The sequence below is a fragment of the Geotrypetes seraphini genome, chromosome 1, assembly GCF_902459505.1.
Source record: "Geotrypetes seraphini chromosome 1, aGeoSer1.1, whole genome shotgun sequence".
Classification (NCBI taxonomy): Eukaryota; Metazoa; Chordata; class Amphibia; order Gymnophiona; family Dermophiidae; genus Geotrypetes; species Geotrypetes seraphini.
The window spans coordinates 148,929,588-148,954,198 of record NC_047084.1 but is presented as its reverse complement, the minus strand read 5'-3'; the positions used below and the strand labels follow the sequence as shown (position 1 = coordinate 148,954,198).

Below are 24,611 nucleotides of genomic sequence, written 5' to 3'. Positions count from 1 at the left end.
CATAAGATGCACCTGACCATAAGACGCACCCTAGATTTAGAGGAGGAAAACAAGAAAAAAATAATTCTTCATACTGAAGTTACCCTCATTACAACCTCACCAGAACTACTTTCTCCTAAGGAATCTTCTTGAGGTCTCATCTGGTTAAACAGATGTAATAGTACATAGCCACACTAAAATCTTGGTGAGCTTAACATTGTACAACACACGTCCCTGCATTGTGCCCACAGACACATGTATATGCTGCAGAGTCGGCAATTGGTAAAAGAAAGGATAACCTTATCTTTAATGCACAGCTTATTACCCCCCCCCCAATGCACCCATTCTCTCTCTCAGTGTTGAAACATTTTATTGAATTTAATATAGCACACAAAAATCCAACAAACAAGTAACAAATACATTACAAAATCAGCCCCCCCCCAACAATCCCATACGGTACACATGCCAAAATACCATAGACCCAAAAGGCCATACTTCACAGTCATAAATTAAGAACCCAGGAATCTGGATTCTTATAATCCCCAGATCACGACTGCCAACACTGGCCCAGAGATCCACCATAGACAACCCCCCCCCACAACAGTGACAGCCAGGCTAACTCAACATTCAGGGGTAACAGCCCCCCCAACCAACCAAAACACTCAAAAGATTAAACAACCTATCATGCGACCCATCCCTAACCCAGAAAAGACCACCAAACCCACTATTCTCTTAGGAAGAATATACCGGTGAGCAAACAGAAAGAGGGGGTGCATATGAGCATGCTCTGGAACCTGCTCGGCTCCCTGGAAGCAGATTTTACAGATGCTGATGTTGTTGCTGTGACAGACGGAGCCCGCCTCGTATTTGGGGATTCTGCTTTGGCTGGGGGATGCCACTGCCCCCGTCACTGGCTCCATCCTTCGTCCTCGGGCTCCGCCTCCTCCCCGAGCAGGAGGACAGCTGCGGTCCTGCCCCAGAAGTTGTTGATAGAGGCCGGCGGTTGCGGATGTGGCGGTGCCTGCGCTCTCCTCCAAGCACATCACAAACGGAGGGCAAGATCAGCTGTGAGGGCTCAGCCCCACTATCCCGGCCTCCTCACCCCGTCCTCACTCATTCACCCAGACACCAGCAGAGCCGCGGCGCATGAGGGCAGTGTCCAGGGACCCGGGAGGGTGTAATTCTCTCTGGGGCTGGGTATATTCACTCCATAAGATGCTTTTGGGGGGAAAAAATTGCATCTTGTGGAGCGAAAAATATGGTATTTTAGCATGTCTGGGGCAAATAGAAAGGGCACTGGTAACTGCAAAATGTTAGGGCAGATCTGCTTCCCAGTAGTACCAGATGAATATCAGGTAATCTTTTGCATAAGCAGAAGCCACACCCAGCCTTCAGGGTTGCCATTTCCATCTCAACTATATTGTTCTTGTTTGGATTTCCTGAATTCTTGTCTGCTTCTGGGAAAATCTAGAGCTGCAGGGATAGAGGGCTTGTGGGGCTCCTATGGTCCCTCACTATCTGCACTGGGACCCATTCTTCTTTTTTCAACACAAATCAATGGCACCTGAAGGCAGGGTTGGCCCTACCACTCAACAGATTAGGCAATACAATGTTGTATAGTTGCATACACACAAAAACACAGCACAGGAGACAATAACCAATGAAATTGGATAGGAACTCTATAGTCAGTACTAGTGCTGTCCAATTCAGAGAAAAATATTTCCATTTGATTTGATTCGATTCACCCTGTTGAATCGATTTTTCGATTCGATTCGATTCACTGTTAATGACACAGCTTTTTAAGTTTAAACATTTTATTTAACCAAGGCAATATCATATCAAAAATTCCCAGCTTCCATCCCCAGCCCCCCAATACTCACCAACCCCCCTGCCAATTCCCAGCTTCCATCCCCAGCCAAGACTCACCAGCCCCCTGCCAATTCTCAGCCCCCCTGCTGATTCTCAGCCCCCCCCTGCCGATTCTCAGCCCGCCCCTGCCGATTCTCAGCCGCCCTGGTGACTCTCAGCCCCCCTGCTGATTCTCAGCCCTCCCTGCCGATTCTCAACCCCCTGCCGATTCTCAGCCCTCCCTGCCGATTCTCAGCCCTCCCTGCCGATTCTCAGCCCTCCCTGCCGATTCTCAGTCCCCCCTGCCGATTCTCAGCCCCCCTGCCGGTTCATATACTTACTCGACTGGATGTGGAATTGTGGGGAAGAGAGGAGAAATGCGGAGAGAGAGACAGCAAAAAATACCGTTTGCTTCTGAGGTCCGCTGCACGAGGTCTGCTCACTCCCCCCTCAACACTCCCACGTCCTTTCATTTCTTCTGATGTAACTTCCTGTTTCGCAAAACCGGAAGTTACATTAGATGGGAACGAGTCTGGCAGCCGGCGATGAAAAAAATAATGAACTTCAATCAGGGCTGAATCGGTGAGTCTGGCTTTTCACAAAAACGAACCGATTCGAATCGATTCACCTGATTCGAATCGGTGAACCAATTCGAATCGTGAATCGGGCAGCACTAGTCAGTACCATAATGGGACTCTACACGAGTCATGTTTCGGCCGAAGGCCTGTTTCAGGAGTCCAAAGCTTGTGAATGTTCCAAAATTATTCCAAATCGTTTTAGTTTCCAATACCAGCTGGTGCTAAAAAAAGTCTCTGATAGAATGCAATATAAAGCAGATTATCAAGCGTAGTAGTGGCGAATGTTGCTTCTAGAAAGTGTCAACACGCAAGAGAAAATCCAACGGGTCTGCCGTGGGGGCTCCTTTTACTAAGGTGCGCTAGCGGTTTTAGTGCACGCACAAGATTAGCGCACGCTATAGTGCACGCTAGCCAAAAAATTACCATCTGCTTAAAAGGAGGCGGCAGCAGCTAGCGTGCAGCATTTTAGCGCACGCTTTTCCATGCGTTAAGGCCCTAACGCACTTTTGTAAAAGGAGCCCTGAATGTAGTAAGAGCAAACGCAACAAGAAAACTGCAGAACAGATGTACATGATGCAGGCGCTGTATTAAGTCAATAAAATGTTGTGTAGTTGCATACAACAGGTCAAATGCTCATATGCTTTAGGTCCGTGTTTCGATTAAAACATCTTCCTCAGGGGGTCCCGAGAAATCTGTATTTGAAAAGAGAAAGCCAAAGTGGATACGCAACAAATGTGCAGAAAAATCTGGTTCCTATGTTTGATTCGAACCAAAATTAGGCAGCTGCCGTAGTAAGAGAATCGCCTGATGCAAAGCTATAGACCAGTGTCTCGCAAACTTTCCGGGCGGCGGCACACTAAACACAGTGCCCTGGCCAGAAGGCACCCGGAAGTGCGTGGTCATCGACGCAATGACTTCACGTGCGGAGGCCCATCTGGCCACGACCTGCTTCTGTGGAGGGATCCGAGAGGAGGGGAGGAGCGGGGAGAGGAGGACAGACGCCGGTTAGGAGGAGAGTCATCCGTGCCGGCTGACTGCCTACAGGATGTGCCTCTCGCGGTACACAGTTTGCGATATACTGTTGCAGGGGGAGAGTGGTGACAATGGTGGCAGATCTGGCAGCAGAAAGGTAAAATGGAGGAGATGCTGAATTTAGAGGGGTAGAAGGAGGTAAAGAGAAAGAAGATGCTGAATGTGGGGGAGGTGACAAGGGGGGGTAAAGGGAACACTATAGAAATTTATTTATTTATAAAATTTCTACACCGCTTAAAACCTACGTGGTTTACAAAGAGAACACAAAAGAAAAAAACAGCTGGGAGATCAAAAATTCTATAAAAAAATTGAATTTCAAAACAAAATCACTACTATCAAAATTTTTTAAAGTATCTAAAAACAACAAAACTTTTTTTTGTATAGAAAACAACTCCATCGAATAAAAGTACTACATAAAATTGTAACATGATTAAAACGCATCTAATTCTATAGTGAATGCTCAGTTCAAACACCAAATCCATTCAAGAGCAGCGTCATAATAATAATAATAATAATAACTTTATTTTTGTATACGCCATACCCAGTGAGTTCTAGGTGGTTCACATTAATTAAACATAGTTACATACAGTTAAGTATTAATTGAACAGAGATGCAGTCAACGAAGTAGATGAAATTGGGGAGCAGGATAGAGTCATAATTCTGGTGTTAAATCAAGAAATCTGGTGTTAAATCAAGAAATCATTGCACCCACCTGCCTGCCCTAATCATTGCTAGTAAGTGAATAAATCTCAATGAGTCCATCAAAGCACTACACTTCCCCCTCCGTATTCATGAATTCCGTATCTACGGATTCACTTATTCACGGTTTTAAACACAAAAAAGCATTTTCATTTTTCAGGCTATTTTAAGCCCTGTAAGTCCCCCCCCCCCCCCCTTAAGCCTTACCTGCTGGTCTAGTGGGTTTTCGGGGCAGGAGCAATCTTCCCACGCTCCTGCCCCATGCAGATCGCTCACAGGAAATGGCTCAAGAGAGTATGGGAGCTCAAGGCAGCCATTTCCTGTGAACGATCTGCATGGGGCAAGAGCGTAGGAAAATCGCTCCTGCCTGAAAACCCGCTAGACCAGGTAAGGCTTAAGGGGGGAGTATTTCAGGGTTTAAAATAGCCGGGGGAAGCGGGGGTTAGGGGCAGAACCGGCCTGAATATTATTCGCGTTTTTTTCATATTCGCTGGCCGGCTCTGCCCCTAACCCCTGAGAATACGGAGGGGGAAGTGTAGATGTTCACAGGCTAATAAAAATATAGAATATAAAACTGTTACTTAGCTTGAAATAAAGTCATTCAGTGGGCAGCTTCCGGCAGGAGTTAATGTGAAAATAATGTCGTCAATCGAGTCGTTGCTATTGAAATTAGGCAAAGTGATGAAAAAACGTGAAAAAATCCCAAACTATCAAAACCAAAAACAATAACCCCAAAATTGTGAAGTGTCCAAATATCCAAAACTTTCTTTCCTCTTCCTCTTGAGATACTTTTTTGAATTTTGATAGTAGTGTTACAAAGAGAACATACATAGTAGTCATGCAAACACACGATTAATAGGGGTATTACTAGTAATACTGGACTCTTTAATAAGTTATCTATGATACGAAGACAAATAAAAAACAGAGCTAGCGAAAAGCAACATATGCAAAATCCATGCAAGACACCCTTAATGGTGAGATCCTAACAAGAACTGAAGCAGAACGAGACTTAGGGGTGATCATCAGTGAGAACATGAAGACTGCCAATCAAGCTTCATCCAAGGCAAGGCAAATCATAGGTTGCATATGCAGGAGTTTCGTCAGCCGTAAGCCTGAAGTCATTATGCCATTGTATAGATCAATGGTGAGGCCCTACCTGGAGTACTGTGTGCAATTCTGGAGGCCGCATTACCGTAAGGATATGCTGAGACTGGAGTCGGTCCAGAGAATAGCCGCCCGGATGGTCTCGGGACTCAAGGATCTCCCGTACGAGGAACGGCTGGATAAGTTGCAGCTGTACTCGCTCGAGGAACGCAGAAAGAGGGGTGACATGATCGAGACATTCAAGTATCTCACAGGCCGCATCGAGGTGGAAGAAGATATCTTCTTTTTTAAGGGTCCCGCGGCAACAAGGGGGCATCCTTGGAAAATCAGGGGCAGGAAACTACACGGGGACACCAGGAAGTTTTTTTTCACTGAAAGGGTGGTTGATCGCTGGAATAGTCTTCCACTTCAGGTTATTGAGGCCAGCAGCGTGCCTGATTTTAAGGCCAAATGGGACAGACACGTGGGATCTATTCACAGAGAAAGGAGGGGAGGGTCATTGGGGTGGGCAGACTAGATGGGCCGTGGCCCTTATCTGCCGTCTATTTCTATGTTTCTATGTACTCGTACATTGCTTGTTGGATAGTTCGTCCACGCACAGTGTGGCACTCGGCCTTTAGTCAGGTGGCAGCTACGAGGTCAGAAATATGACCGCTCCACTGCAAGATTGTACCATCGAAGAACAACGTGCAATAGTGTCCTCCACCAAGAAAATCATATTAACCTTCTTTTGGGACATGAAGGGGCCTAGTCTGGCACATTTCCAAGTGCACGAGCAAACAGTGAAAATTATTGTGCATTGCTGCAAAATTGACTTAAACCCGGAATTTGCTGCAAAAGAAGAATGTTGTCCAAAACAGTCTTGCTGTACCATGACAATGCACATCCTTGCACAGCGACAGAAGAGACAGTGCAACAGCTTGGGTTCAAACGTCGTCCACATCTTCTTTGCAGTCTGGATCTGGCGCCTGAAGGAAATGCTGCGAGGCCTAAGATTCCGAGATGTCAGACTGGGAAGGGGGGAAAGGAAGAAGAGAGATGTCAGATCACTGGGGGGAAGGAGGGAAGGAGAGAGATGCCAGACTACTGGGGGGTGGGGAGGAGGGAAGGAGAGAGATGTCAAACCATGGAAATGGGGAGGGAAGGAGAGAAAGACAGGAAGGGAAGGAAAGACATGGAAAAGTAGATTTTGAGAAGAAAGCAGAAAAGTGGAAAAATTGAATGTTAAGTTAATGCCAAAGATGGATGCAGCGTAGAAAGTGAAGAAGGAGAGAAAAAAAAAAATGGATAAGAAGGCCCTGGAAACATAGTTAAAAGCACAGAAAAATAAAGTCACCAGACAACAAAGGTAGGGAAAATTATTTTATTCTCAATTTAGTGATTGAAATGTGTCAGTTTTGATCATTTATATCTGCTCTATTGTGTGTATATGAAAATTGAAAGGGAAAAATTGCATTACAGTTAGTAAAGGGGGTAGGATGTGGGACAGTGCTTGGGTGGGTTTAGGGCGGAGCTTGGGAGATCTGTGATTGGGGGTACTTAGCTTGAAGTAGTTGAGAAACACTGCTGTAGGCAATCAGCTAGCGCCAGTGTCTCTCCTCTCCCGCCCTCTTCCCTGCTGGCACCCCCTACTGGCGTCTCAGGGGCTGTATGGAAGGCCTTTGCGTATGCACGGATGTCGTCATAATGATGTTATGCATGCGTGTGATGTCAACACGGCAACGTCCGCGCACTTCCGGGTGCCTCGAGCCGTGGCCACTACCTGTGGCCCTCGCTACATTTTCCGACTTGAGTTGTGCAGGCCTGTGTTAAGGAGAACTTAACCAGTGTGAGTAGGCATCATGCTGATTCGGGCCATGACTTAATAGCTGTCAAAGAGGAGGTCATACAGAATATTCTGCTTTGACAGTTTTTGGCCTGTACCTATTTCCTTTGTTCTCTGTTAAGGAAGTATCCTCCTTTGCTGGTGTCTCTCAAATGGAAGTATTTTGCATTGTCTTTCATATTAATCTTACTACATGTACGAGAGCTGGATCCTTTCCAAATAATGTTGAGATATTTGTGATCCTTGGCTCACAAATGTTGTAAATGGGACATTAGAAGAGGATTGCCTTGAACACTTATGATTTTAAAGTTTTTGAGGCTTATGCAGATGAGGACAGAGCTTGCAGGGATGGGGCAGAGACAGGGACAGAACTCGCGCGGACGGGTTAAGGATGGAGATAGATCCTACGGGGATGGGGACAAATTTGTCCACATGTCATTCTCTACTTCAGTGATTCCCAACCCTGTCCTGGAGGAACACCAGGCCAATCGGGTTTTCAGGCTAGCCCTAATGAATATGCATGAAGCAAATTTGCATGCCTATCACTTCCATCATATGCAAATCTCTCTCATGCATATTCATTAGGGCTAGCCTGAAAACCCGATTGGCCTGGTGTTCCTCCAGGACAGGGTTGGGAATCACTGCCCTAATGAATATGCATGAAGCAAATTTGCATGCCTATCACTTCCATCATATGCAAATCTCTCTCATGCATATTCATTAGGGCTAGCCTGAAAACCCGATTGGCCTGGTGTTCCTCCAGGACAGGGTTGGGAATCACTGCCCTAATGAATATGCATGAAGCAAATTTGCATGCCTATCACTTCCATCATATGCAAATCTCTCTCATGCATATTCATTAGGGCTAGCCTGAAAACCCGATTGGCCTGGTGTTCCTCCAGGACAGGGTTGGGAATCACTGCCCTAATGAATATGCATGAAGCAAATTTGCATGCCTATCACTTCCATCATATGCAAATCTCTCTCATGCATATTCATTAGGGCTAGCCTGAAAACCCGATTGGCCTGGTGTTCCTCCAGGACAGGGTTGGGAATCACTGCCCTAATGAATATGCATGAAGCAAATTTGCATGCCTATCACTTCCATCATATGCAAATCTCTCTCATGCATATTCATTAGGGCTAGCCTGAAAACCCGATTGGCCTGGTGTTCCTCCAGGACAGGGTTGGGAATCACTGCCCTAATGAATATGCATGAAGCAAATTTGCATGCATATCACTTCCATCATATGCAAATCTCTCTCATGCATATTCATTAGGGCTAGCCTGAAAACCCGATTGGCCTGGTGTTCCTCCAGGACAGGGTTGGGAATCACTGCCCTAATGAATATGCATGAAGCAAATTTGCATGCCTATCACTTCCATCATATGCAAATCTCTCTCATGCATATTCATTAGGGCTAGCCTGAAAACCCGATTGGCCTGGTGTTCCTCCAGGACAGGGTTGGGAATCACTGCTCTACTTAATCTGTGCTTATGCATATGTTCTGTCATTTATAACAGTCTCTGCCAATATCTTCAAAATTTCAAAAATATTTTTAGACTTATCTGGCATTTGAAAAACTCTAGCTTTGAATATTGGGGGTTAGATCACAATGAAAATGGTTTGGAAGCTGTTTAGTGCTGCAGGCTTAATATCCTCCCCTCTCTTATATACAACATTTATTGACATTTTATCATTTTCTTCAAAACCTCAAGTAGGCCCAAGACAAATTAGAAACAAATGCATAAAAGCAATTAAAACCCTCATTTAAAGCATTGCCTTTAGGCAGTGCCCTTTGGCTTGCACCCGGTTTATCGGATTCACTTATCTTTGCTGACCCAGAAACAACCAGGTTTTAACTGATCCTTTTTAACCCTTTCAGGACCAAGGGACATATTTGTCCCATAACTTTAAAATCCTATCAATTTTGATTGGGATAGTCTACAGTTCTAAATTTGATATGTACGGATTCCATAGGATACTGCCTTTATGTAAACAAACTGGTTCCGACATTCATTCATTAGCGTCGTTGCCAGATTGACGAGAAGATTCACTTGCCACACTGTCCATAAGCCAGAAGTATGAGTTTTTTTTAAAAAAAAATAATGATATTTCACAAAAAAAATCAATTTTTTGGCATCTGCAAGCCCTTTTTACCATAAAAATGTCGTCAAAACCACAAAAATTGGCCTACGATCCTTATGGTCCTGAAAGGGTTAAGACATTTTAATAATCTGTTTCCATTCCTGTGGAAAATTAGTGGTGAGAAAGCATGCTTACTCAAACAGCCCACACACCTTAATATTCATGCAAGTGGCACTGGGGGGGGGGGGGGGGGGGGGGTTTCGTGCCTGTACATTTGAAAATTCAGATTCACTATTCTACTCACTCATCCTAAATGTACCCCTAAAAATGCCTCTTTTTTATCCTGGCTGAAAATATGACTACTGTTCATCAGGCCAAGGAGAGGATTCTGGGATCCTGCCAAGACAAGTACCGTATTTTCACGCATATACCGCGCACCCGTGTAAAACGTGCACACGGGAAACCTAAATTTATGTAAAGAAATTATTATATACCGCGCACACGCGTATACCGCGTATGCTGCTCCATGAATTTAAATCTCCTTCTGCTGTCCCGACTCTCCTCTCGCCGCCCTGCCCTCTGCCCCGAGTCTCCTCTCGTCCCGACTCTCCTATCGCCGCCCTGCCCCGAGTCTCCTCTCGTCCCGACTCTCCTTCCGCTGCCCTGACCTGCTCCCAGCTCTGTAAGCATGCGCAGACCATCTACAGACAAAGAAGATGGTCTGAGCATGCTTGCCGCTCAGTTTTCTAACCACACTGGCCCCCCCCCACCCCTTGAAGTCCTGTCCCCCCTTGAAGTCCTGTCCCCACCCTGAAAGCCTGATGCCCCACCCCGAAGGACCGCTGGCCCCCCCACCCTGAAGGACTGCTGGCCCCCCCACTCCGAAGGACCACTCGCACCCCCCCTGACGTTCAATTCATCCCCCAGCGCCCCCCCCCCCCCCCGCACGGAGAAGCTGCCTATCGTTGGTTCCCGATGTCAGCGAGCCCTGCTGCTTCCTCTGCCGGCGGTCCCGCCCCTTCTCTGAGCCCTGTGCTGCTTCCTCTGCGGCAGTCCCGCCCTTTCTCTGACGTCTGCGTGAAAATGCGGTACTCGTAACCTGGATTGGTCACAGTTGGAAACAGGATACCGGGCTTTTAGTCTAGCGGCTAGCCCATTATAAAGTTTTTGACTAAGCCCTTTTACCTGGCTCTGTGGCTGTGAACGTTTTCTTTCCTTTGAACTGTCCCAGTACTGATTTAAAGCAATGTCAAGCTGTAGAGTTTTAATGAACTGAGGAACTCTGGGGTTTTCTGTGTGTTACCATGGAAACCTGTGATCAGCGCCATTAAACTCAGTGACAGCTGCAGCAAGTTATCAAAACTGCAGGACTGCCATCGATAGCCAGCCCAGAACGCCGCAGTATTATGGTGCTGAGGTTGCCAATGCAGTCCATGGAATAGCTATTTGGTAGAATGGGGGAGGGGACCAGCAAGATAGAGAGACACTAGAAGAGAATCACAAGGCCCGAGGCAGGATATGAGGACAGAAATGATTAGGAAATTATCAAAAGTCCAGTTGCAGAATTTATGTGTTATATATGTAGCCCTGTTTTCCCGCCTCCGCCAGGTGACGCAGGGCTCCGGCCAACTCTACAATGATGGTGGTTACAGTCACTCACTGACTCACAGATCACATTTGTGTTTGGTCATAGGCCAGGGCCGGAGGATGGGCAACTCCAGGGTCTTACTCACCCCACTCAAACTCTTCACCATCCGCTTGGATAAACAGCAGCTCATTCCGAGGTATGAGTGAATCAAACTGGAACTTTATTCAAAGTTAATTAAAGAACAGTCTTTGAACTATTTACATTCACTCAGTGAAAGGCAGATACTCCGGGTCCATCCAAAGATTTTCCTTTTCACTTTAGATTCACAGTCTTGTCAGTTCCCTCCCAAATGACTCTTGAGAGTCTCCCTCAGTCTTGGGCTTTGGTGGGAGAGAGGAACAACCAAAATCCAGGATCATACCCTTTATAACCTTCCCCCTGCCTCCAGGGAAAAGGGCCTCCAGCTCATCCCACAAAGTTTCTCTAGCCACAGTCAAAATTCAGTTACTACCTGAAAATTCCACCATCATTTTTTACAGTGTAGGGCTTAAAGAACACAGATTTTTTAAGAGAAGTAAAATGTTTATGGAAAAGTTTAAAAAGTTGATTAATACAAACTAATATGAATGATGTTCTCTCAGGGTTTCCGCAGCTGGCCTTGTGCTTGTTGTGGGTTTCCAGGTCAAGCTGCATCTTTGTCAGGTAGAAACCGATGTTTCAGCAATCATGCTGTGGCTTTCTTCAGGGTATGCTCTGAGGTCTGCAGTGTGACTTTGGAAATAGTGGGTTCACTGACCTGATTGGGAACAGGGCAGTCCACCAATTTGAATTTTGGCGAGAAAGTCAGAGACTTTTCCATTCTATGGACTGGTTGAGTGGAAGATGGCAGAGGGTAATGATTAATGGAGATCGTTCTGAGGAAAGGGATGTTACCAGCGGTGTACCTCAAGGTTATGTTCTTGGGCCTGTTCTTTTTAACATTTTTATAAGCAATATTGCTGAATGGCTTTCAGGTAAGATTTACCTCTTTGTGGATGATACCAAAATCTGCAATAGAGTAGACACCTCGAATGGTATGAATAACATGAAGAAAGACCAGAAGAATGGTCTGAAATTTGGCAGCTAAAATTTAATGCTAAGATATGCAAGGTCATGCATTTTGGCTGCAAAAACCCAAAGGAACGGTACAGTTTAAGGGGTGAAGAACTTATGTGCATGACAGAAGAGCGAGACTTGGGTATGATTGTATGTGATGACCTTAAGGTGACCAAACAGGTTGAAAAGGTGACAGTGAAAGCTAGAAGGATGCTAAGGTGCATAGGGAGGGTTCATAGACATAATCGCGGAAGACAAAGGCGCGTGCCGACAACTAAGCGCAAGACAGAGGCGTGCGCTGAAGAAAATTACAGATTGCGCCACGTTGTAGGGGGTTTGGAGGGCTGTAACCCCCCACATTTTACTGGAAACTTAACTTTTTCCCTAAAAACAGGGAAAAAGTGAAGTTTTCAGTAAAATGTGGGGGGTTACAACCCTCCAAACCCCCCACAACGCGGCGTGATCTGTATAAAGTAAAGTGGGGGGGTCCTCCCCACGCCCCCCAGTCGGAGCCCCTAAAAACTGTAATTTTCTTCGGTGCGCGCCTCCGCACTGCGCTCAATTGTCTGCGCACGCCTTTGTCCCGGCGCGCTTTTGACTTGACACCCATAGGGAGAGGTATGGCCAGTAGGAAAAGGGAGGTATTGATGCCTCTGTATAAGACTCTGGTGAGACCTCATTTAGAATATTGTGTACTATTCTGGAGACTGAACCTTCAAAAAAATATAAAAAGGATGGAGTCAGTTCAGAGAAAGGGAGGACTAGGTGAACCCGAGCAGCGATGGCAGCCGGGAGGACCAGGTGAAACCAAGCGGTGCCTGCACCAGGAGGACCAGGCGAACCTGAATAATGCCAGTAGCCGCCACTACCGTGGCGCAGAGGACGGCGCTCGTGAAAAGCAGTGGTGATCACCAGTGGCAATAGATAGCGTAACCGTGTTGGCCCTACTTCCGCAGTCGCTGCCCCATTCCTACACCTGGGCAAAACCCTGAAGGAAATCTGGAGAGTTGCCACCTCCACCCTCACAAGCTTACCCACCATCTGCGTGAAGGACGTCTCGTTGGAGCAGTATGTGAGCTATTGAGTTAAAAAAATTTGTAGTGGGAGCCGATTGGGTAAAGAAAATGTGTACCGGTAGCCGATTGGGTAAAAAAAATGTCTCCCGGCGGACTAGCTTAAATACAAATTTGTTATTGTCTCGCGGGCCAAACAAATATTATTACACCAAGGGCCATATTTGACACCCCTGCTTTAGAGGAAAGGTGGGAGAGGGGAGATATGATAGAGATGTTTAAATACCTATGTGGCATAAATACGCATGAGTCAAGTCTTTCATTTGAAAGGAAGCTCTGGAATGAGAGGGTATAGGATGAAGTTAAGAGGTGATAGGCTCCTGAATAATCTAAGGAAATACTTTTTTTACAGAAAGAGTGGTAGATATGTGGAACAGTCTCCAGAAGAAGTGGTGGAGACAGAGACTATGTCTGAATTCAAGAATTTGTGGGATAGCCACGTGGGGGGATTTCTTAGAGAGAGGAAGAGATAATGGTTACTATGGATGGGCAGACTGGATGGGCCATTTGGCCTTTATCTGCCATCGTGTTTCTAAGAAAGACTTTGGACATTTATATAAGTCAAGGATCCCAAACTCTGCAGGGTTTTTCTCTGCAGGGTAGTTGACTTGTTAGCTAATTATTTAAGCTCCTGATTCCAATCAGCTAATTCATTCTGCTAAGAAAATTGAGAGCTCACTTACTATTCCACATCAGTTTTGAATTAGTCTTATTTTTTCTGCTTCTGCTTTGCACACTGTGTTTTCAAGAAACGTGTCTTTGTTGAATTTAGACCCTTTTTATTGCAAAAGAAGATTGGTTTCAATTAAGTAAATGCACCGTGGTAAAAAAAACCTTCCAAGTCTCATTTAATCTGGGGCTCACAAACTTTTTCTCTGCACTTTCACACTGTACTGTAAGCAAATGGGAAATGCATCATGGCAGCTGGGCAGATTAGTTGAAAATACCATCAACATCTCACTTTTACTCCTCTCACTGAAGCAATGGGAAGCCAGCTGTTCATTTAAGGATATCCTCTTTGGGTTTCATTGCCAGATTAGGTTTCCACAGTCTTTGTGTTTTTGTCCATTGAATATAACAGCAGAACCAAGGTGAGTGTGTTGGGGGAAGGGGGGGGGACGGAGAAAACAGGCGTGCATGCATCAGCCCTGTGCCAGTGTTCCCCTCGTCTCGGCTTAGATTGACTACATAATTTGTAGTTATTTTTATAGTGTGGCATGGATACAATGAAAGGCAAGCCCAGGATATATAGGCATAGTAGATAAGGCAATTTCTCAGCTCCAAGGAGCTAAGGGGAAAGCAGAATTAGTCACAGCCACAAACCGTTCAAAACCAACATTTGTTTTGTCCTCGCCAGAAACAGATTTAAAGCAACAGCTGAATATATTAAGAAGAAGAAAAAACGCACACTTTCACTTAAGGTTTCCAAAGCAAATAAACAAAGAACAATCCTTTGTTTTTGGAAGGGGGCTTGATCTGGCATTTCCTTCCCCAGGACCAGGATTGCACCTTAAACATGTAATTGCTTGAGGCAGCCCTTGAGTTTGAAATGGATATGAAAAAGGGAAAACCCCTCAAGTCAGTGGTTCCAAAACCTGGCCCTGGAGGAACCCCAGTCAGTCAGGTTTTCAGAATATCCACAGTGAATATTCACAGTATCCATAGTGAATACTGGTCGCCATACCTCAAGAAGGACATGGCAATACTCGAGAGGATCCAGAGGAGAGCAACGAGGATGATAAAGGGTATGGGGAACCTTTCATATGCCGAACGGTTAGACAGGCTGGGGCTCTTTACCCTGGAAAAGCGGAGACTGAGAGGGGACATGATAGAGACTTATAAAATCACGAAAGGCATAGAGAAGGTGGAGAGGGACAGATTCTTTAGACTAGCAGGGACAACTAAAACAAGAGGTCATTCAGAAAAACTGAGAGGAGAAAGATTCATAACGAATGCAAGGAAGTTCTTCTTCACTTAGCGGGTGGTAGACACCTGGAACGCGCTTCCCGGAGAGGTGATAAGACAGAGTACAATTCTGGGGTTCAAAAAGGGACTGGATGACTTCCTGGAAGCGAAGGGGATAACAGGGTACAGATGGAGGTTTACCTTACAGGACATTGAGCGAATAGGGTTATGGACATTTTAGGTTAGGGAACACTTTCAGGTCATGGACCTGGAGGGCCGCCGCGGGAGCGGACTGCCGGGCGCGATGGACCCCTGGTCTGACCCGGCAGAGGCAATGCTTATGTTCTTATGAGATATTTGCACGAGGCCTGGGGAAAACCACTTCCTGTCCTGGATCAACAGCATAAAATGTTGCTACTGTTTGGGTTTAGGCCAGGCACTATTGATCTGGATTGAATACTGGGCTACATGGACCATTGGTCTGTCCCAGAAAGTCTATTCTTAGGTTCTTATTCTTATGATTGGGGGTAGTACTTGCATATAAGCCATTGCTTTATGTTTAAGTTAACATTTTTCCCCTAAAGAGGGGGAGGGGGGGATGTTATCTTGGTTTATATTCAAGTATATATGGTACATTATGCAAGAACACTGTACACTTCTCCCTCCGTATTCGCGGGGGATGCGGGCCGAACATAGCCGTGAATACCGAAAAACTGCAAATAACTTTTTTGCATGTTATTCGCGGTTTTCGGTAAAATAGACCTGAAAAAGATACTAAACCGTGAATAACCCGACCTGCGATTTGCTCTGTACCACGCCGGGAGCAGCGATTTCCTTCAGGAACCACCGGGAGCAGCGATTTCCAATGTGAAACGCCAGATTCAGTGATGAAAATTAGGGGGCGGAGTCAGCAGCCGAAAAATCGCGAATAGGTGAATCCGCGGATACGGAAACCGCGGATACGGAGGGAGAAGTGTATGTTGGTTGTGAAAAATATTGATGAGAAGCCCATGGTGCATCATCCACCTAATTTTCTTAAATGAAGCGTGTAAATAATTCACCAGCATCCTGCCTCATCTGTGGAAAAAGGAAGACATGCCTTAGAGCCGTGTTCTTCAACCGCCGGTCCGTGGACTGGTGCCGGTCCACAGAAATTTCCTGCCGGTCCACAGGGCCAGCACGTGCATCAGGCCCAAAACAGTGTTCTTCAACCGCCGGTCCACGGTGCGATTGATGCGGCATTATCTTCTAACCAGCTCCCTCTTCCTCACTGATTCAGTGCACAAAGCCACGGGCAGTGGCTCCTACGGGCATCCTGCGCCTGAACCGGAAGCCCTCTGACGTTGCAACGTCAAAGGGAAGGCTTCCAGTTGAGGCGCAGGACGCGCAAGGAGCTGCTGCCCGCAGCTTTGTGCACTGCATCAATGAGGAAGAGGGAGCCGGCCTGAAGATAACGCCGGGGGCGGCATAAAATGGCCAGGCGGGAGCAGGCCAGAAGGTAAGGCATAGCATGGAGGGAGGGAGACAACAAAGGTTAGGGGGGAATGATTTTATATTTGAATTTAGTGATTGAATTATGTCAATTTTGAGAATTTACATCTGCTGTCAGTGTGCTTTGTGTAGTTTAATTTTGTGGTTAACCATTATGTGTTGTTAATAAGATTATATTGTGCATCTGTGAAAAATGAATGGAAAAAATAGTGTTACAATTAGTACTATTATAGGGGCGGGGTCTGGGTTGGAGATTGGGTAGAGATGGGCGGGGTCTGGCCCACGACTTAGCCCCAGTGTTCTTCAACCGCCGATCCACAGACCGATGTCGGTCCACAGAATAATTCTTTTATTTCTGCCGGTCCATAGGTGTAAAAAGGTTGAAAAACACTGCCTTAGAGAGCTGACCTAGAGGACTTGGCCTGTGACCACATGCTTTACAGGTGGAAAAAGCGTAATTAAATTACTTATTTGATTTAAATAATGAATAACAGGGATGCACTGTTATAGAGTTTAACAAAAGATGTATTATATGCAGTATATAGGTCCAGATCTATGTAAACCAAAGAGAGAACGGGGAAGGGACTGAACACATCAACCTAAGGAACAAATGTAATTTTATTATAAATGAAAATAATGTAAAATCATGTCATATATGAAAAACCAAGCCTTATGAAAAGTCCAAGTCTTGTTGATTTATTAGGCCCAACATGGTCCTTGTTTCGGCTTCTGTGGAAAAGCCTTCCTCAGGGGTCGACCTTAAAGGCTGGTAGACCAGGGTCAAAATGGTCTTATAATCTGTTTCTTATACATTATAAGCCACATGAAGACTGCAGCAGACAAAGTGGATTACCAAACCCAGATCAATGCACATACAGATCTATGTAAATCATTTGGGATGACTAATTGGGATCATCTTTCGCATATGAAACAGTTTCTAAGTTTAGTAACTGAACCTCAAAGTAGAGAATGACACGGTGGATGTTACCTGCGGCTAGCCGCGGATAACCCGCCAAAACGGTGGAGGGGGAAAAGGTGCTCACCCCAGGTATGGAGACAAGGCCATCCACCGCCCCGTGGAGCGGTGAATGGCCTTGTCCCCGCAGTTAAGGGAGGGAATGTGCACGGTCACCTCTCTCCTTCCTACATATTCACGGAATCCTCCCTCCTCTTATCCCACTGTCTTTCAACTCCTCCAGTCCCGACTCCTCCAGAACTGCCCAAAGGCTTAAACTAGCCTTCCCCTCTCCACGCGGCATCCACTATTCAGGCAAACTGGGAAAATCCCTTCTCTTCAAAATCACAGGTCTTTGGAACGACCTCACCACCCCGCTGCGGAACCTGAGCTCCCTTCAGTTATTCCGCAAACAACTGAAAACCTGGCTTTTCAGCAAATTGTAGCTCTATCCTTCCCCCCTTTCTCTCCCCCCTTCTACACATAAATTCATGTAATCCTTTTTCTTCTTCTCTACCCACTATTTTAAGTTCTTGTAAACCGTGTCGAGCTCCATACTCATGGAGATGATGCGGTATATAAACTTAAGGTTTAGATTAGATTAGATTAGATTAGATTAGATTACCCACCCAAATCTATCTATCTCCCTTCCTAACCCCTTACCTATGCGGCGTGTTTTAAGGTTTCAGACTTGTTGAAAGCCGCCGGAGCGTACGTGCATTCGCATGCGTAGAAGTTTCTCCTCTGATGCAACTTCCGGTTGCGTCAGAGGAGAAGCTTCCGCCCACACACGCACATGACTGCACGAACACTCCGGCGGCTTTTAACAAGTCTGAAACCTTGAAACGCGCCGAGAAGGTAAGGGGGAGGGAGGGAGATGCACGGACCGCACGAGGGGTGCCGAAGGGCAGTGAGGTGGCAAGAGGGAAGGGTGGATGCTACGGGGACGGGGCGGTGAAGGAGACGGTGGTCCGGTGATGGGGACAGATTTTTTCCCTGTGTCATTCTCTACCTCAAAACTGGTAATCTGTCAGGCTAAGAAGTCAAATTTAAACCAAGAGTTATAATTTTTTTTTTTTTTTACACAGGATAGAAAAAAAGGCAGAACTATTTTTGCTCTGCATAAAAGATTTTGGACATTTTTCTGATGGGCAGTACTTTGCAACTCAGGCCATTGTATTTTGCGTTTTGATCCAGAATCCAGGAGCTGAAAGAGCTTGGCGACCTCTCTCCGCACTGGGACAGTCTACGTCAGAGTGTCATTTCCCACTACGAGCAGATGGTGAGCACGTATCAGGACACGCTTACAGAGCTCGGCAAATGTACAGGTAGGATAATAGTTTCTACACATCCAAGACCCCATGCAAAAATTTCTCATTTTATTGATGTAGACATTTGGGGGCTGATTCTATAAATGGGCAGCCCGATTGGAGGCGGTAGGATCCTATCGCCGTCTGACAGCCAATCATGATGCACGTTTTAAAAAAACCCCCAAAAACCTGAGACAGGATGCCTACACAGTAGACATTTGTCACGGGTCTAGGGAAACACTTTGGGACACTTAAGTTTACCCAAGGCTGGGCGTGGGCATGGTTTTGCCCAGAAGTGGCCCTGGGCGAACTTTAGCATTCCTAGGCATCTCCCTAGGATTGCGACAGGTGCTTGAAATATAGGCCAGAAAAGTGCTAGCCTACATTTCCAAATTTAAAAGTAGATGGAACCGGCTGAGCTGATCGCTGCAAAGGAATCCCTAAACAGCTGAGCCGGCAGGCCTTCCCGAAGTCACGGCTTTGGGGAGTCCTGCTAGGGCGCATAGGAAGAGTAGGAAAAAGGAGGTATTGATGCCCCTGTTTAAGACTCTGATGAGACCTCATCTAATATAATAAAAGCCTAAGCCGCGCATGCGCACTCTTAACTACATGCTCCCGTTTTCCGTGCGCTGTAGGTCCCCGCAGGTAGGAGTGCGCATGCGCGCTTAGCTGTGGCAGTGGCCGATTGACAGAGGCAGCAAACACACCGCGACTCCCCCTCCCGCCCTCACTCACCCACCACCAGAGAAACATCGCTATGGCTGACCACATTGGACCGCGAGGAGGTCATTGGGAGTACTGGCGGCGGACACGTGCACAGAATTGGCACTCGGGGGCAAATAAAATGGGAGACGGGCCTTATTTGCAATCTTATACTTGGTGGCCACAAAACAAATTGGAAACCGCTGGCCTCCCTGCTCTCCACCTCGCGCAAACCTAAATCCAAGAAAAACGGCACTACCGGTAGAAGTTTATTTTTAAGATTAAAGGTGCTGCGGCGGCTCCTCTCACGAGCCACACCTGCATCGGAAAAGGCTTCCGACGCAGGCAGCAATCGTGAGAGGAGCCGCGGCGGCAACTTTAAACTTAAAAATAAACTTCTACCGGTAGTGCCGTTTTTCCAGCTGTGCCCTCTCAATCTCCTTTATCACAGTGAGTGTGATGGTAGGCCAGACCGTGGGAAGCAAATGGGGGGTGGGGGGGGTTGGGGGTAATGCTGCTGCACAGGGACCTGTAGGGGAAGGTAAATACCGCTGCTGCTGCTCAGAGAAGTGGACGGAGAGGGAAATACTGCTGCTGTTGCTGCACAGGGAAGTGAGGTCGGGGGAGGGAAATGCTGCTGCACAGGGAAATGAAGGGGGAGGGGATGTTACATATGGAGCAGGGAGGGAGACAGATAGAAATAAAGACAGACAGACAGCGGGAGGGAGGGAGACAGAAAGAAAGGAAGAAAGACACAGGGGCAGGAAGAGGGACAGAAAGACAGACAGATAAAGGGGGTCAGGGAGAGAGAAATACAGCAGGAGGTAGAGATTCAAAGAAAGAAAGACAGACAGACATCTATTCTAGCACCCGTTAATGTAACGGGCTTAAAGACTAGTTTAGAATATTGTGTACAATTCTGGAGGCCGCACCTTCAAAAAGAGATAAAAAGGATGGAGTCGGTCCAGAGGAAGGCTACTAAAATGGTATGTGGTCTTCGTCATAAGGTGAATGGGGACAGACTAAAAGAAAAAAAAAAAAAAGATCTCAATCTTTATATATTGGAGGAAAGGTGGGAGAGGAGAGATATGATAACGACGTTTAAATACCTACGTGTGGGGAGAGTGTAGCGCAGTGGTTAAAGCTACAGCCTCAGCACCCTGGGGTTGTGGGTTCAAACCCACACTGCTCCTTGTGACCCTGAGCAAGTCACTTAAACCCCCATTGCCCCAAGGTATATTGGATAGATTGTGAGCCCACTGGGACAGACAGGGAAAAATGCTTGAGTACCTGAATAAATTAATGTAAACCGTTCTGGGCTCCCTTGGGAGAACGGTATAGAAAAATAAATAAAATAGCAGGAGTTGAGTCTCTTTCATTTGAAAGGAAGCTCTGGAATGAGAGATCATAGGATGAATTTAAGAGGCGATAGGCTCCGGAGTAATCTAAGGAAATACCTTTTTACAGAAAGGGTGGTAGATGCGTGGAACAGTCTCTCGGCAGAGGTGGTGGAGACAGAGACTGTGTCTGAATTCAAGAGGGCCTGGGATAGGCATGTGGGATCTCTCAGAGAGAATGAGATAATGGTTACTGCGGATGGGCAGCTCGATGACCTCACAATGCAAGTGCACAGAGCCTTAGCCTATAGGAAGAGGAGATGCAAATGTCAAGAGCCTTAACCAATAGGGAGAGGAGGAGATAATGGTTACTGCAGATGGGCCATTTGGCCTTTATCTGCCATCATGTATCTATGTTTAACTACTTATTTCTGTAGCGCTGCCAGACGTATGCAGTGCTGCACATTAAACATGTAAGAGACAATCCCCACTGAGCAGAGCTACAATCTAATCAAAACAGACAAGTGGGACAAATAGGGGTAAGTGAATTTCTCAGAGATGGAGTGGTAAGAGTTAGCTCCATTGAGAATATTGACAATTTAACTCTGTTTTAACTCTGTTTTCTAAACTAAACTAAACCTTAAGTTTGTATAACTTTTAATCCGTTCTTAATCCATAATAGGACATTACCTCCTATCCCATGACTTTCTAATTTCCTCAGCAATCTTTCATGAGATACTTTGTCAAATATTGACTGGCTCACCTTTACTAACATGTTTATTTAACCCTTCAAAGAATTGTAGTAGATTGGTGAGGCAAAATTTCTAAATCCATGTTGGCTTTGTCTCATTAATTCATTATTATGTATATTCTCTGTAATTTTGTTCTTTATAACAGCCTTTACCATTTTGCCCACTGCGGACATCAGACTCACCGGTCTATAATGTCCCAGAACACCTCTGGAATCCTTTTAAAAAATTTGCGTTACGTTAGCCACCCTCCAGTCTTCTGGATTTTAAAGATAAATTACAAATTACTAATAATAACAGGTTCATTTTTCAATTCTGTCTGTACTCTGGGATGTATACCATCCGGTCCAGGAGATTTTCTACTCTTCAATTTGTCAAATTGCTCTATTACATCTTCCAATGTTAGAGATTTATTTCAGTTTTTCTGACTCATCAGCATTGAATACCGGAGATCCAAGATGGCGACAGGATAGGTAGCCCGTGCGTTTGCTCCCGATAGCCTCCCTGAAGCGGTCTATATTTCTGGAGGTGAATACAATTTCCTACTTTTGAGATGCCCAAGCGAAGAGGGAGAAGCGCCGCTGCGGCCTCGCGGCGCTCCGAGACTTCTGCGGTGGGCAATATTGAGGAGCTTATCTGGCGCATGCAGGGAACGTCGACTTGCTCAGGGCTCCCCCCGTTGGAGACGCTGCAGGAGAACGGCATGCAGCAGCTCTCCCTGGGGCTTGAAACCACCTTCAGCCCTGAAATGCGAGCTCCACCCCCACATCCCCGAACAGCCAGTTCCCCGAGGGAGGGGGAGCTTCCGAGAGTCGGAGAGCTTCTTCCTTCAGAGGCAGTGGAGATCAGTCCGGGGGACGGAGATTCGGGTTCTCAGTTTTCTTCTGGGAACCTGAGTATGGCGTTGGAGGCCTCGACAACTGCGGGAGAGGGATTGATCCAGACTGAACAGTTTGTGGAAGACTTGCCAGTGGGTGAGCACAAGATTTTACATTTACATTTTCAATTTCCTCAGTTAAACAAACCCCAGGAAGTAACATTGGATACCCTGTGGGACTTGGTTGCCTCTATTCCCAAAACTATAACATCTCAATTAAATCAAGTAGAAGAACGGTTTAATATGTATGATAAGAATATTTCAGAATTACAGAAAATTACTATTGATAATAAATTGCAACTAGAAAATCAACAACAGAATATAAATTCTTATAAAGCAGTACAGGAGGCACTAATTAAAGATAATACAAACTTAAGAAGAAAACTTGAATCAATTGAAAATTCCTTAAGAACTAATAATCTTAGATTAATCAATTTTCCAAAGATTACAACAGTAACTCCTAGAGAAATGATTACTCGCTATTTAATGGAAATTTTGGAAGTTTCTGAATCTTCTATACCACCTTTCACTCAGGTTTATTATCTTCCTGTTAAAGACACTAAAGATAAGAAAAATCCACAAGAAGCAAATCAAGAGCCTTTGGATGTGACGGCTTTATTAGAATCCTCAGATAGGGAAGTAGCCATTCCGGCAACTTTGCTTATTTCAGTGGCTCTTACAATGGACAAGACATGGTTATTGAAACTATATTTTAAAAATAAACATAAAGAATTTCTAGGTCTGAGAGTTCAAATGTTTCCTGATTTGGCCAGAGACACACAGAGGTGGAGAAAATAATTTTTGATATTGAGACCAGCAATTACTGCTCTGGGTGCTACCTTTTTTTCTTCGGTATCCTTGTAAATGCATAGTACACTATAAGTCGCATAAATTTGTTTTCTTTGAACCCTCACAACTGACAATATTCCTATCACTGTCAAGGCTGGAGAAAGCTCAAGATGGATAAAATGATAAATGACTTCCTTAGCACGGTTTTACCTATAACTGTTTTTTCTTTCCTTTTTTGATTACTTAAATTCGTTTTTACTTAATCTTGGATTTCAAATGATGAGGACTTGAGTGAGGTTTAAGATAACCTTTTTTCCTTTCATATATTATATACTAGCTGATGCCCCGGCATTGCACGGGTATTTAATTATAGCAATAACACTGTAAATGGATTCAAATAAAGATACTTTATAGTGGTGAATGAATGCAAGTCTCACTGGAATTAGCAATCTCTTAAACTGAAAAGGAAGATCTGTTGGAATAAGTGGCATCCAAAAGTTTCAGTATTGATTTAAACAACTCAATATGTGGAAACTGAGGTTGAAAAGAAACTCCATGCAGTTTTTTCCCGGTTCAGAATGGAACCTGTGTTCCTAGTTCAGCATATGTGAGTACTCATGTAATGTAATAACATTATGAACTGGGGTGCATGAAGGAAACAGTTACAAACACAGTTAGAACATACAAACTCTATATGTATGGTGTCCGTGGTAGAATAGAAACGATGTCCCTAGTGGTTATAGTGTCATAGAAAGTGTTTTATAGTTGGAATTACTGTGAGAATGGCAGCTTTTTACATCCTTTCCATTGACATGAATGGGTGAAATAAGATTTTCTGTTTGTAGCTCCGCCCACGTGTGCAGGTGGGCCGCGAGACCCCCAGAACATATCACCCCAGGTAGTGAGGGATCTGCATACCAAGGTTCGGTCAAATCGGTCAAGCCGTTTTTGCGTGATCGCGGCACATACACACACACACACATACATACATACATACATACACACATACATACCTCCGATTTTATATATATAGATTATGCTTGAATTATTTTCTTTATTCTTGAATTTTGCTTTCTGTACAAGTATACACTTGACTGTTATATTTGAAAAATTTATAAATAAATAAATTAAAAAAAAGCATTGAATACCATTTTTGGCACTGGTATCTCCCCCACTAATTCCTCGGTGAAGACCAAAGCAAATAATTAATTTAATCTTTCTGCTATAACCTTGTCTTCCCTGAGTATCTAGCAACTGATACTTTTCCCGGCTTTTTGCTTCTAATATACCTCAAAAAGTTTTTACTGTATGTTTTTGCCACCAATGCAATCTTCTTTTCATGGTCTCTTTGCCTTCCTTATCAGCACCTTACATTTTGCTTGCCATTCCTTTTGCTGTTTCCTATTACAGTCAAACCTCGGTTTACGAGTGCACTGGGTTTGCGAGTGTTTTGCAAGACGAGCAAAACATTCTCGCAAATCGTGACTCGCAAACCGAGATTCTCGGAGAGAACGAGAGCCAGAATGCCTTCAGCATGCTCCTCGGGACCCCTGCGGATCTCTCTCTTTGATGTCACTTCCTATGCG

General features: G+C 45.3%; 1 protein-coding gene across 7 annotated transcripts in view; it reads left to right on the top strand.

Moving 5' to 3' along the window:
* INPP4B (inositol polyphosphate-4-phosphatase type II B) overlaps positions 1–24,611 on the top strand; it is an 812,760-nt gene that overhangs the window by 432,192 nt on the left and 355,957 nt on the right. For all 7 annotated transcript variants that reach the window (XM_033939865.1, XM_033939855.1, XM_033939874.1 and 4 more), the window contains one exon: positions 18,459–18,589. In XM_033939865.1, coding sequence (XP_033795756.1) covers positions 18,459–18,589 — 131 coding nt within the window. The remainder of the gene's footprint in view (positions 1–18,458; positions 18,590–24,611) is intronic.